The sequence below is a fragment of the Cicer arietinum genome, chromosome 1, assembly GCF_000331145.2.
Source record: "Cicer arietinum cultivar CDC Frontier isolate Library 1 chromosome 1, Cicar.CDCFrontier_v2.0, whole genome shotgun sequence".
In the NCBI taxonomy this organism is placed as follows: domain Eukaryota; kingdom Viridiplantae; phylum Streptophyta; class Magnoliopsida; order Fabales; family Fabaceae; genus Cicer; species Cicer arietinum.
In genome coordinates, this window is record NC_021160.2 from 45,455,800 (window position 1) to 45,471,192 (window position 15,393).

General features: G+C 28.4%; 1 protein-coding gene across 1 annotated transcript; it reads left to right on the forward strand.

Moving 5' to 3' along the window:
• The first annotated feature begins 4,193 nt into the window (after positions 1-4,193).
• NAC09 (NAC domain-containing protein) lies at positions 4,194-6,692 on the forward strand. The gene is made up of 3 exons (XM_004488689.4): positions 4,194-4,621; positions 4,710-4,993; positions 5,832-6,692. The coding sequence occupies exons 1-3, from the start codon at positions 4,399-4,401 to the stop codon at positions 6,483-6,485; spliced, it is 1,161 nt and encodes a 386-aa protein (XP_004488746.1). The 5' UTR covers positions 4,194-4,398; the 3' UTR covers positions 6,486-6,692.
• Positions 6,693-15,393: the final 8,701 nt, after the last annotated feature.

Here is a 15,393-nt window from a genome sequence, read left to right on the forward strand (position 1 = left end):
ACAATGAGTTTCTGTGTTGTCTTACCACCTTTCAATCAACTTACACAAAAAGAAAAAACCATTTTAATTTTTAATTTGACAATTAAGTTTCAAACTCATTTTAAAAAAAACCCATTTTAATTTTTTATTTTTAAATTGAAATTTAAGTACCCTTTTGAAAAATAAAATAAAAAATAAAATTGAATATGGGTAAGTGTGGCACGAGAGGGACATAACATGAAGAAACCGTGAGTTACAAGCCAAAAAAGTTACTACTACAATTTAGCACAAGCTAGGTGAAACGTGAGATTGTTTAGGTGATCCTTATGAAGAGAGTAAATCGTGGGGGGAATTTTTTGCTTTTTTAGGAAGTATATGGTCAGAAAGTGCATTAAGAAAAAATAAAAATATTTAATTTTGGTTACATATTTGCAATTGAGAAAATGGAAAAAAAAGTGTGCATGTTGGGGGTTTGGGGAATTGGGCAAATAGAGGAATGGGCCAATGGTGGGAATGAGAGAGAGATGGGATGTGGGGAGAAGACCTCAGCATGCAGATTGAAGAGATGATTTGATTTGATGTAAAGCCTGTTGTTTACTTAGATAGATGAATAGAGCTGTGTTCTCAAAATCCGAGCATGATGTGTCAAATTCCCATGGCGTCAATCTGTAATAGCATCACCTTCTTCCTTGTTGCTTGATTGTGATGTATATTAGATTGGATGCTTCGATGGGATTGCTGATTATCTTTTTTCCCTATTTATATCATCATTTTTTTTAATTATTTCATTCAACTCTCTTTTTTTAATCACTTTTTTTTTACAAGTAAAATTCAATTTAGACCATTTAAATACATGTAAATAATAGAAGTTTGCACAATAGGATATGATGTTGAGATTATGAGTTTGATTCATTCGCTCAATATAATTATAACATTAACGTTAAAAAAGACATAAAAAAACATAAATGTACATAATTATTTTCTCAAAAATGAATTATAAAAAAAATTAATCAATACTTTTTATAAATGTACATAAATATTTATATGTCATGAGACAATAGTCTTTTAATGTGCACAATTTAATTAATTTTTGTTTATAATTAATTTTGGGGAAGGTATAATATTATTAACATAACACCCTCTAGTTGTTGTTTTTTAATTATAGTTAACTTGATATTGGTGTGTAAAATGAATACTACGACCATCTTCACCATGTTGAGCATTACTATCACTAATATGTTTGTTCCAACATTTGTTATGTTACTTATCCTAACATTTATTGAGGTAAGAAAAAAGGGGGCGTCTCAAAAAGTGAGACATTAAATCCAATATGTTTAGTAATTTGGCCCATGTGGGTGTAAAATCAATGAATCAAACTCTCACCTATATGCGTTATATTTCTGTTTCACTTTATTACTCCCAGGTGCAAAATACCCACATTCAGTAACATTTGTTTTGTTATGTAATGAAATGTCTTATTGGTCATCAATTTTTGTTATCATGGTACTAAAAAAAGGGTGCTAGTTTGAGACATGTCATGATACCCTCTCAAGATTAGATCTTGTATATCATAGTAAAGTAATAATTCTCTAGTTTTGTTTGTATTTTATTTTAGTACAATAAAATAGCTGTTTTCTGATCAGTATTTCACTACTGTTTCGTCTTTTCTATTTTTGATATGTCACATAAAAATCATGGTTATTAATTAAATATTTTGTGTGTGTATTTTCTTTTTTCTCTCAACAAAATTAACTAGTACATTTTTCCACTAGTTATGATTATGATAGAACAGTTAAATGTATCAATCAACCCTATTGACATGTCATGTAAATCCTACTAACTATCATGGTAATTCAGAGTTACTCATTGTTTCTCTTTTTGTTTGTGAATCTCCAAACCCACATGATTCAATACATTTTTACAGTGAAGGGAATTATTTTTTTTCTCTTCCTAGAAAACAATTGTGGTAGGAAAAAGTGAAAGGGAAAAATAAATAATTTTTAATAATACTTAAAATTTATTTATTTTACAACGGTTACCAATAAAGGCATGTACATGCCCATAATTTGATGGGAAAAGTAAGTGGAAAAAATTCATGATACCCTTACAAAAGTTCAAGTTTTTTACCTAGCTTTCAAGACATTAATTTGTCTTGTATATGTAGTCACCAACTGTATACAACAATACTATTTCATCCACAAAGGGGCTGCAACTCTTTTCATATAAACTGTTTGCTTTGTTAATCTGAATTAATTTAGTGTAGGTTTAGTTGTTCAGAGAAAAGTTGATTTTAAATGAATTTATTATGTAAAAAATATTTGACTAAAATTGAGTTGGATTAGTGATTTATATTTACATATATTTATGGAACAGTGAATTAAATGATAAATTTTAAATTAAAAGTTTATTTTAAAAATAAAAGTTATAAATTTTAGGTTTAAGTTATAACTAATAAAGAATATTAGTAATATATATTTTCTAACACACATTTTTAAATATATTTTTTTATTAGTTAAAATTAATACACACTTTATTAAATTATGTGCGTATCACGTGAATTTGGTAGGACTCGAATGAATTTGAATGGATAAAAGATAGTATGTTTAAAAATATAAATTAAATAGTGTGTTGTTAATATTATTTAAAAAAAAAAAGGTCAAAATCAATTCCACACGTTTAAAATTAATTCTTTTACTTGAAGGAAATATACTTAAATAATATTCAAAAGTAATATCGTGTATTGCAAAAATATTTGGACTAAACACATAGCAAGTTTGATGAAACTATGGGAATGTGTCAAAGTTTCATTGTGTAACTTTTGTAAGGTCATTGTTACATACTGTAATACCATGAAACTCACTCTCAATTGAAATATACATAAAGTACATGTTTGATGGTATGATAATAAAAATTGATTTTATTTGAAAGTCAATTGAATTTAAAATAATTTACATTTAAATGCATTTAAGTCAAAATAAATTAAATAATAATTTTTAGTATAAAAAATATGATTAAACTTAAAAGTACTAGACATATTAATTAAATAATTATACAAATTAAGTAATATAGTTAATATTAGTTGTTTTAATTTTATATCTCTAATAAAAAATTATAAATCGTAGTTTTAAATTAAAATCAATTATAGAAACAAAATTAATTCAACTTAAAAATAATTAAATATATCAAAATTAATTTTAAAATAAATATTAAAAATCTTAAATTAATGTTTTTCGATCTAAATACCTATTGCACATACAAAGATGAGAAATGATACTTTGGATATTAAAATTTGACATCCAACAAAATATATTATACAGTTTTGTTATTATCTTTTTAATATTTTTTTTCTCTTTCTTAAAATTAAAACACACTATCAAAATGTATTTATTTTATAGAGTAAACTACTGTGTTTGTATATTTGATACAAAAAAGTGTGTTGACAATAGAGCACCCAACAAAGACATGAATATATAACAAAAAATACTAATATGTGTATATACAAAGAAATGAATATAAAAAGAAAATAGTAATAAGTATAGAGAATGACACAATGGCAACAATATTTGAAAGAGTTGTTAAATTAAGAATAAGAAGGTGAAGCAAAAGATTTAGTTATAACGATTTTCACATAACAAAATAAATAAAGATGAATGAAGCAGGCGTGTAATAAACATGGTTGGTGTTTAATATAATTTTAATATATTAATTTGTACTGTGTCCTGACAGAGAAGATATGTAACAGCTTTATCAACTTATATACAAGGTGAAAAAATCTCTCATCGTTATTCTCTTTTTCCTATCTCTAATTTTATTTTTAATTTTTTAATCTTTGTTGCTATGATCTCTCTGTATTGTTAAACTACTTTCTGTTCCCTCTCTGTTACAATTTTCTTTACTGACAGAGGAATACCTGCACATTTCTTCACGCACGCACGCATACTCGAAACCTACCTAGCTTCTCTCTCTCTCTTTCTCTCTCTACAACTACGTGGATTATGATAAGCCTCATTGTCAGAGAGTAGAGAGATATATATTATCAGAATACGACACTACTGCACAGAAGAAAACACAGATTTTTTACTATATTTCCAGCCATATCATACCTTATACTTTTAAATTATTATTTAATAATATTCATTTCACCTTTTTCTCTCTGCCACTCGATTCATCAAATCCCTATGAAAATCAAACCCTTATAAACTAACTCATCACAAACTCTAATCCCAATCAAACAAAACAACTATAACTTCAATCCCTCTCTTATTAACTCCTTTCACTTTTTTCCTTCATCTATTTTCTTTTCTTTTCCTATATAATCAAAAGCCATTAAGTTTTCTTACACTTCAACATTCTCCTTCTTAAAAACCACTCTCTCATTCCTTCCATATCTTAACTTTCACTTTTTTTTCTTCTCAACAAATGGATAACTTTTACCATCATCACCATAACCATATCATCAACAATAATAATAACAACAACAACAATAACAGTGATGCACATTTGCCACCTGGATTTCGTTTCCATCCAACAGATGAAGAACTAATCACATTTTATCTTCTGAAAAAAGTTCTTGACAACACTTTCACTGCAAGAGCCATAGCTGAAGTTGATCTCAACAAATGTGAACCATGGGAGCTTCCTGGTAAAAAATGATAACAACCCTTTGTTTCTAACTTTCTATTTCTCATATGTATGAATTTTGTAACACTATTATGTTTACTTTTTGACAGAGAAAGCTAAGATGGGTGAAAAAGAATGGTATTTCTTCAGTTTACGTGATAGGAAGTATCCAACTGGTTTAAGAACTAATAGAGCAACAGAAGCTGGTTATTGGAAAGCAACAGGAAAAGACAGAGAGATTTATAGCTCTAAAACTTACTCTCTTGTTGGAATGAAGAAAACCCTTGTTTTCTATAGAGGTAGAGCTCCTAAAGGTGAAAAGAGTAACTGGGTTATGCATGAATATCGCCTTGAAGGAAAATTTGCTTACCATTTTCTCTCTAGAAACTCCAAGGTTTGTTTCTTCACATCTCATTCATCTCGATTATGTTAATTATAATTCATAAATAGTTTAGTATATATATATGTTTGTTGATAGAATCATAGTTTTCTAGTATGATATATGTCAATGCTACAAGACTCTTAGTGTAATATAATTATAGCTTATATTAATTTTAATATACTTAAAACTTTTAAGAAAACAGCATGAGTGTGATTTTGTTATTGTTGCGTTACTTTAAAGTGAAAAAGTGTACTTTGTTCTAATTGTATATGAGCCGCATTTCGATCTTTGCAAGAGAGTAGAAGTATAGGTGGAATCTAGTTTTTCCTAATAGCTTGCTATATGCAATGGTTTCATTTATCAATGTTGATGGTGTTTCTCGATTAAGATTTTGTCCTTTAAGGATCATTAGGCCAGAGAATTAATCTTGACACATCAACCTTTTAACATGTTAATGGTTATTACCCTATGGTGCATGTGATAGTTTCTTATCTTAGTTTTTGTGAATACATGAGTTTGCATGGAAACCATAACCAGCCACATTAATAAACTCAATTATATTCATTTGATCATCAAAAGTAAATAACTAGTACGTATGTATGTATCACTGCCTTTTTCATTTTGCATAGGGTTTATCATCATCATCATCATCATTTTTTAACCTTGCATTAATTACTATCATTATTTTTCCATGTTCACCTTTTTCTAACAAAATCACTTTACAAATAGTTAGATAAAAAAATATATTTTTTCTTTTCTGAATTAACTGATTATTTTTAAGTTCAACTCTTCATGTATAATAAAATTAATAATTAACTAATTTAATTTTCATGATTTTGAATTAATGTAGGATGAATGGGTGATTTCACGTGTGTTTCAAAAGAGTCACACCGGAACCGGAAGCTCCACCGTATCAGCCACCACAAGTGGTTCAAAAAAGACCAAAATAACCTCAACAACTTCAGCAAGCAACAATAGCATGAGTCTATGCCCTGAACCAAGTTCACCTTCTTCAGTTTACCTTCCACCTCTTCTTGATTCATCTCCTTACACTGCCGGCACCGCTGCAACCGCATTCGACAACCGTCAAATGTGTACTTACAACAACAACAACAACGACAACAACAGCTCCAACAACACAACAAAGGAGCACGTGTCCTGTTTCTCCACAACATCAACAACATCAAATGTTGTCTCATGTCATAACAACTTCAACAACAATAATGGAAGTTTCGATCTTGTTTCTCCTTCTATGAATGCTATGGATCCATTTGCAAGGTTTCAAAGGAATGTTGGTGTTTCTGCTTTTCCAAGCTTGAGGTCATTGCAAGATAATCTTCAGCTTCCTTTCTTTTTCTCCACGGCGGCGCAGCCTTATCACGGTGGTGATAATATTCTCAGTGGATGGGGGTTGCCGGAGGAGCAAAAGGTGGTTGATACTGGTGGTGTCGTTAACATGGGAGGGTTAGGTTCCTCTGAGCTTGATTGCATGTGGAACTATTAACTAATTATTAATTAAGAATTAGCATTAATTAAGTGTGTTTGTTTGGGTCCATTATTAGGATTTAAGTTTTCTAAGATTGACTAGTTGGATTGTAAGGGTAGTTTTGGAATTGTGTGTTTTAATATTATGTTTGGGACCATAGGGGGTCCCCTTTGGTGGGATCTTTATAACTTATTATTATTATGTCATGTTTTGGAAGTGTTTGAATTTGTGACTTGTTGAAATTAATTAATAGTACGTATATTGAATTGATATAAAGTATGAGTAGAGTACGTTTGTTTTTTGATGGAATGAGTAGAGTACTACGTTGAATGTTGTTTTATAGGTATGGTGGTGGCAACATTATGGTTTTTAATTATATATTGTTGGGGGTCAATGGGTTTCTTTGATCAACAATAATGATTTGTTTTAATTTCATAACATGTAAAATTGAATTGGTTTTTAATAAATAAATTCTTTTTAAATAGTACTTGTACTTCTAATATTGAAACTGCATGCAACAGCTAGAGAAATAACTTCAGTAAAAATGTAAGGAAGAGAAAATATTAATATTTAATAAAAAGACTAGTAGACTATTGATTGTTGTATAAATTTGGCTAACGGATTGTGGAAGCATATCATTAAATTGAAGCATCTAATATCATCCATATAGAAACAATATTAAAATTGTACCCAAAAAATATGATAATAATTAAACGTCTCTCTTTCCTCTCTGATCTCATGCCTTTACAAATATTTTCCTTTTCTGTGTCCAGGGTGAATTTCATTACTGCTCCATTGAAATGCTTTTTATCTTGCGTGGTTGAGGAAACACATGAATGTAAAGTGTTGTAGCTGCAAAATGATCTTCAAACTTGTATTAATTGGTTGAAGAAAAACTAGGTTAATTAAGACCCCTACCTGCTTCTAAAATTCTTGTAATTTTTTTTTATTAAAATTGTATAAATAATATTATTTTCGTCTTGGAACTCTCTTTATATATTTCTTCATCTCCTTTTATAATTATTTTATTAAATAAAAAATATCATTAAAATAGTAGTTCTATTTATTTTTCACCAAATTGGGTACTAAAACACATCTCACACACTTTTATCTCCTTTTATAAATCTTTTTTTTTTTAAATTTCTTTTAACTGCTTTAAATATTTATTTATCAACATATGTATCCTTGATTATGTTAATATATTTTTAATTACAATAAATAATATATATCATAAAAGCATAAACTAATATCAACAACTTAATTCCCGTGATTTAGGGTTTCGTATATTTATTTAGTTTATTTTGCATTTTGATGTTTAGTATTTGTGTTCTAGTTCAGAACAACTCTAATTTGTTTTTAATGTTATTTTATTTAGAAGAATGAAATAAAAACAAAATTTATATTAAGATAACAATGTTTTTAACATAGATCATAAGTAACATTGATATAAAATCTAAAGTAAAAAGTGTCTTTTTTACATCAAATTATTATATTATTTGTTCATTATTTTATATCGATTCAAAATATGATGTAAAAAGTTATATACTATATCAATTAGTATATATTTTTTATTAAAACATACTCCTTTTTATCTTTTTTATACATCAATTTAATCAATAAATACATTAATTTTTATTAATTCAATTATAATTCAATTATCTCTTATAAAACATTTTATTAATGAATATGTAGATTCTATGTTAATGATATATAAAACTTTTAATGCAATGTAAAAAAGTTTTTCTGCTCGTGGTCCAAACAAAGAGATCCTTATTGTCACCATTTTTTTTCTTCTAGCACTCATAAGTGTGCAAAAATTTGTTATTGTGTGCCACACCCTTTAGCCAAAAGACTTTGGTTCGTTGCTTCCGGTAATTATCTTCTCTCAATCAAACAAAAGATGACTTATTTGAAATATTAGTAAGAGAAGTTACCAAGTGTGAATCATGCTGGCTGCAAGCCTTTCCAACTCATGCTTGAGTTGAGTGACATCGTCTCTAAAATTAGGCAAGTTAGATTTGCTCCGAGCCTCGTATCATAAATGGTTAATTAGGGATGGATCTAGAGATCTATCCAATAGGGTCAAATTTATTTATTTTTTTCAATAAGGGTCTAGATTTTTTAAATATAGAACTGCATTGTTCAATACTTTTATCTAATATTTTCTTAGATATAAATTAATGGTATATATTTACACAAGACTGATTATCAACCTAACCAATCAGAATATCGACACATGTCTTTTAACTAGGGAGAATCTCAATTTTTTTTTAATATATTTTAATATTTGAAAAATTGCATTGATATCTTAATTGTACGTTAAATACTCTAAAATTTTATATTTGCACCTTATGCCTAGAATAAATACCAATTTTCGACAACAATGAATTTATGACACAGTTGCAGCTTATCAGATGTCATCACTCATCACCAAATGTTAGAATCTTAAATCTTGATGTTAGAATTTTATTATTTTGGAGATCAAATTTTTATATTCAAACAAAGTCTCCAAAAGTATTGAGATGACCCAATATTTACAGACCAATTAAAATTAAGTGTGATATTTTATATCTTGAAATTAATAAATGTTCTATAAGTATGTATAAAAATATATGAATTGTTACCTTTTATAAAAATTAAAATATATGAAGGGTGTAGTAAATATTTGGTCACATATTAAATTGTTTGTTTTTTTATCCTATTCGTTGATTTAATTGGCACTTTCATGGTGCATTTGGTTAAAGAGAATGAAAGGGGAACAAAGAGAAGGAACAAAATATTTAAAATAATATTTGTTTGATTGAATTTTTAAAAGAGGAAAGGACTTGAGAATATTTTATCTTTCTTTACTTCTCATTTATTTTGGGGGAGATTTGGAGAGAAGATAAAGACACGACAAAAATCACCAGTATAAATAATGAGTCATGTCCCTGAAATGAAAAGCAATTTGATTTCTCTTGGCATGTTGGAAGAATCGGGTTGTACCTACATGGCAGAAAAAGGTCTTCTCAAAGTGATGAAGAGATCTCTTGTGGTCATGAAAGGAATAATCATAAATCATGACATCTATATTCTGAAGGGACAATTAGTCATTGGTGTTGCAAGAGCGGTAGTCACATCTCCAAACAGGACAAGCTTATGGCACCAAAGGCTAGGGCATGTGAGTCTTAAAGGATGAAGAAATTTGAAAAGCAAGGTGTCCAAGGTGGAGACACAATTGGTGATCTTGAATTTTGTGAGCATTGTGTCTATTTAAAAATGCACATGGGTAAGTTCAACACTAGAAAACACACTTCAACATGTTACTTGGTTAACACGAGTCCCTTAACTGCCATTGATCTTAAAACATCTCTAGATATGTGAACTAGTAAGGTTACAAGCTACACTCTTAAAAGGAAAGCTCGTTCCAAGGGTCAATAAAGGATACTTTGTTGGGTATCCTAATGGTGTTAAAGGATACAAAATCCGGTGTCTTGAAAGTAGGAAATGCATTGTCAACAAAGATGTTAAGTTTTATGAGTCAAAGCTTTATAAGTCTTATGACAACACTGAAACTCAAGCCCAAACTAGTAGGGTTTGAATAGTTTTGAACTTGAGGTAAAATGCCCAACAATATACTCATATGACATAGAAGACTACAATTTCATCAGGGACAAACAAAGAAGAGACATATGGTCATCTCCAAGATATGATCATGTTGACATAGTAAGTTATGCACTTCATGTAGCTGAAGATATCAACAATGAAAATCCAATGAGCTATACTGAAGCTATCAATAACAAGGATAATGAGAAGTGGATGTTGGCCATGATTGAAGACTTATATTCATTAGATAAAAACAAGACTTCAACCTTAGTCCCTAGGCCTACGAACACCAAACTTGTGGGAAATAAGTGGATTTATAAGAGGAAATAAGGTATATTAGAAGTTGAGTCACCAAGGTATAAAGTAAGGTTAGTTGCTGAAAGATTCACACGCAGAGAAGCAATAGATTACAATGATCTTGGGGTTGCCAAAAAAATACTAGGGATGAAAATCATAAGATATATAAATGGTGGTTGAATGATCATGCTAAGAATAATTATCTTGGAAAAGTATTAAAAAGGTTCAACATGATGATTCAAAGAATGTGAATCTGCGCCTATCCCCTCATTTCAATCTGTCAACAAACCAATCACCCAGAACCACTGAAGATATACAGAACTTCGAGAATATTCCTTATACTAGTGCTATAGGTAGCATTATGTATACTATGATATGTTTTAGACTTGATATTTCCTATGTTATTAGTGTGATAAGCATGTTCACTAGAAATCCATGAAAAGAACAATGAAATGTTGTTATATGAGTGTAGAGGTACATAAAAAAGAATCAGAATATGAGCTTGATATATTGCAAATGTGTTGAACACTTCAAACAGATTAATGGTTATGTTGATTCCAATTATGTTGGTGACGTAGATAACAGAAGGCCACTAACATATTATGTGTACACTTTATTTGACAACACAATTAGTTGGAGGGATTCTTTTCAACAAATAGTAGCCCTCTCACACATAGGCAAAATATTTAGCTTTAGCTAGACCAACCTTGAATTTGTAGTCTTACACTTCTCCTCAACACATAGTAGACTTGCACTAGACCAAACAACTCACTGAACCAACCAGCCCAACCAGCTTATGCATTGAACCAACCAACTCAGCATTAGCCAGCGCCAACTAAGTAGTACCAACCATCGCCAGTCAAGCTACATAGCTGACTGTTAGAGTTGGTTAGTTAGTTGTGACCAGTTTGTAACCCTCAATGGATAATATATAAAGCCTTGCACGTGTAATTCAAAGATACTAAATGATTCATTCATAAGCATTTTGGGATAGAGAAAATTGAGAGAAATGAAATACTAGCGTGGGAGAAACACAAGCGAAGGATGATGAATTGTTCACAAGCTCTCATGAGTGTAATTTTCTCAAATCATAGTGAATCATTGAAGTTAGATTCAGTCTCTCCGATGTAGGAGCATAGCTATAAATTGGGTTACTAGTATTTATTGATTTCTTGTCTTTACTTCATTAATATCTTGCATTTCAAGTTATCAAGTTAAGTATCAAGTTCTATCAATTGATCAAAAATTGTTTTATGGTTTAATTCATTGCAATCAAACTCAACAACGACTTTAAGTTTACATATACAATTAGTCTCCACAAAATATAAGAAATTGATTTTAGTCTCTGCAAAAAAAAAAAAAAAAAAATCCTTTTAGTCCTTATAAAATGCAAGAAATTTGATTTTAGTCCTTGTAAAAAGTTCATGGTATACATTTTTTTCTTTTTCGGTTAAATCAACGTTGTTTTATCCCTATTATGTTGGTAAAGAGACTTTTATAACCAAAATATGCAACATGAAATCTATGTTAGTTTAGGTATAAATTTTTATAGTAAAATATTAATGTAAGAGTCAAATTTTTAGTTGAATTTAGATGCATTGTGTGGAGTTTGAACTTGGTGTCACATTTTGTATACAAGTTCTTTATTCTTTTTATAACCCGTGATATGAATTCCATTATAGTTGATGAGATATTAATTAATTCAGTATGTTATATATATATATATATATATATTAATTCATCATGTATCTTTTGACTAATATAATAAAAATAAATTTAATTATATTTGATGAGTTTAACATATTTTTGTACAACAATATATCATTCAACAACTATTTTAATGAGATTTTTTTGGAGATGAAAGCATGGACGATCGTTTGTTGATTAATGAAATTTTTATGAAAAATATATAATTTTTTTATTATTGTTCGTAAACTCAAAAGATCACAACACAGTAAAATAAGAGAGTTGAAAAAGACAAAATTTATTTTGTATTCTAGAATTCTAATTAGTATAAGGATTAAAAAAAAGCATAATTTTTTTTAAGTATTAATTTAATCATAAAAATCCAACAAATTTTACTATATATTTTTTATATTACAATTTTTCTAATATATAATAGTTATAATACAAACAAAAATTAGTTTCCTTGAAAAACACTTGATGCAATGTGGGTAGTCACACATCCCAAAGAAGCACCTATAATGGTGATTCATACTATAAGACACTTATATGATAGAGTAAAAATACAGAGCGACACTTATGTGCATATACATAAGAATATAAAAATATCAAGTTAAGGAAAAATGAAATATTGGTAAGGTTATGTTACATTAAATGAGTGGTTGAAGAGGGTGAGGTAGCGAGGGGATGGCCTTAGTTGAAAATTCACGTGGGGGTTCTGAGTCTAGTTTTAGCCTACTTGATGAACGAGTACTATACCTAGCTACTCATCCTACTTGTGGAAGGGACAAATTTAATGCTCTTCCTATTAACATTGTAACTTATTATTTTCACTTAGCCTTGTTGAACTTTAGAGCAGGTACTGCACAGAACCCTTTTAAAGTTTTTTCAAACTATTCATCAATCCATTCAAACTTCAAAACCTTACCCTCTCTGGACCCCTCCCTATTGTGTCCTTTTATTGTGTAAAGATTGCAACAGTTTCATTATTGCAACTGTATAGTGATCTTCATCATGCCACCCAACAGCATCAAAATGGAAACTTGCTTCTAAATCAACTTTCAAATTTAATTTGGTGTTTCGCACTGGAAATAGGGTACTTCCTCTGTACCAATTTATGACCGAAACACTTATTTTAATAATTATAGTAGATGATCATTAACTGTATTTTATTTTTCGAATTAATGTCAAAAAAGTAAATACATTATGAACTTACATTTCATTACAATGGTCATTTTCTCACAAAATTAATTAATTAATTAAGAATATTTGTGACATAATGACATTAATTGTTTATTTCAAAGGGAAATTTTGGAAGAAATAGAATGTCACGACTTTTGTTTTTTATTTATTTTAAATTATGCAAATTTTAAAATATTATTAAGAATAAAAGAAGTGTGATTGCTTTGTTATACGATCATATATCGTATTATTCTTTTAAACTCAAATATATATATATATATATATATATATATATATATAAATTTAGTCCTCTAAAGTTTTTTCCACCAAAATTTTCTTCTTAAATAAACTCTAAATTTGAATAAACTAATTGATATTTGCTTATATTAAAATCTGTCGAATGTAGGCATTTTTTGTTTATAATTGAGTTTGGAAGAAATATATATGTTGTTTCCACTCATGCGAAGTTAGTTTAGTTGGTGAACTAAAATCATTGCCACAGGTTTAAGCAAGAGGACTTGGCTTGGATCACAGAACCAATAACATTTCTCTATCAAAAAAAATATATATGTCGTTCCCATATACCATCCATGTCTCTATATTGTGTGATTGATAATAATTACTCCCTCTTATATTTTTTATAAAAGACAATTGAGTTAAAATTTAATTAAAAAAAGTTGATGTATCTAATACATAATATAAATCAAATACACTCACTTATTGGAGAGAGTAGTTATCTAGTAAAAGTACGGAAGATTAATTAAACATGAATTTTTAAAAAGGTACACATAACTTGACTTACAAGTAGGGACAAAAAATAAAAATAAAAATATTTAGGGATTAAAAAATTACCAAAGACAAAATATTAAAATTTTGTAAAGATTAAAAACTCATTCAATTCTATTATTTTTCTATAACCCCCTCTTATATATATATTTTTGACAAACTCCTATAGTATATAGATATTCAAGAGACATACAAGTAATCAGATATACATTTATCTCTTAACTAATCAGTCCGTGAATGATTAATTTTAGTTAATTAGTAAGTGAAAAACATGTATCCATTATGATTTGCATATTAAATTATAATTAGTTTATTTCAATTTTTTCATTTATATCTTAAAAAATATTAAAAGATACACTAATAATCAAATGCACATTTGTCCCTTTAACAAATTGTTTTGTGAGATACAGCATTTTAACTATCTGTTTGGTAACTAACATTTGTCACATGTAAAATTTGTACAATAAATTATAGTTAATATGACAATTTTCTGCACACTTTTAACAAAAACACTCTATACATACTATAATAATATTCAAATACACATTTATCCCTTAACTAATTGATAATTGAAATATTATATTTTTGAATATAATTGATGAATGATAAACATTTGTCTTATGTATATATAGTCTCTACAATCAATTATATAGTGAATTGATTTTTTTTCTCTTCATATTCATTGATAATCAATTACATATTTATCTTTCAACTATTAGTGAAAAACATCATTTAAATAATTAAATATGACAATTGACAAATATTTTGTACCAATAAAAAATATGACAAACATCTTGTGGTATGATTTGTATTATAAATTATCATTAAGCATTATGCATATATTTTTTTGGTGATATGTATTATACATGATTACAAAATAAAAACATCTTCATCAAAAACTCCAAAATAAAATACACATGATTACACCCCCAATGCTCGACTATTCAATTGAGACATTGGCTTCTTATTTCCCAACAATGAAACAAACATGGTCTCCAATTCTAACAATTTTCACCAGACTGAAAGTGCAGGGCCACTAACAACAAATATATCATCATGGTGCTATGTACTTATAAGGTTATAGCATATTGAATTTTTTTGATTGGATGCAAAAATAATCATAATGATAGTGATGATGAAATTGGACAGTATGGTCCTTTAATTTAAGGTACATTAAGGTTGAAATAGAATATGTGATATGTGCATGATTGAAGAAGCAATGAGTATAGCACCAATTTTGGTTTGAAGTTGTGAATTGAGTGTTACGCCAGCTGCTTGTGCATGAAAATAGCATGGCACGCTGTGTACCTTACTCAAGGCAATATTTTGGACCATATCACAATTATTATTATTATTTTATGAAAAAAAATTAACTTTACCACAATTATTTAAA

Bases quoted from the DNA above. Each gene is read 5' to 3' on its own strand.
- NAC09 (XM_004488689.4), top strand. From the start codon at position 4,399: ATGGATAACTTTTACCATCATCACCATAACCATATCATCAACAATAAT. The intron at 4,622-4,709 runs GTAAAAAATGAT...ACTTTTTGACAG, and splicing joins TGAACCATGGGAGCTTCCTG to AGAAAGCTAAGATGGGTGAA. The intron at 4,994-5,831 runs GTTTGTTTCTTC...GAATTAATGTAG, and splicing joins TTCTCTCTAGAAACTCCAAG to GATGAATGGGTGATTTCACG.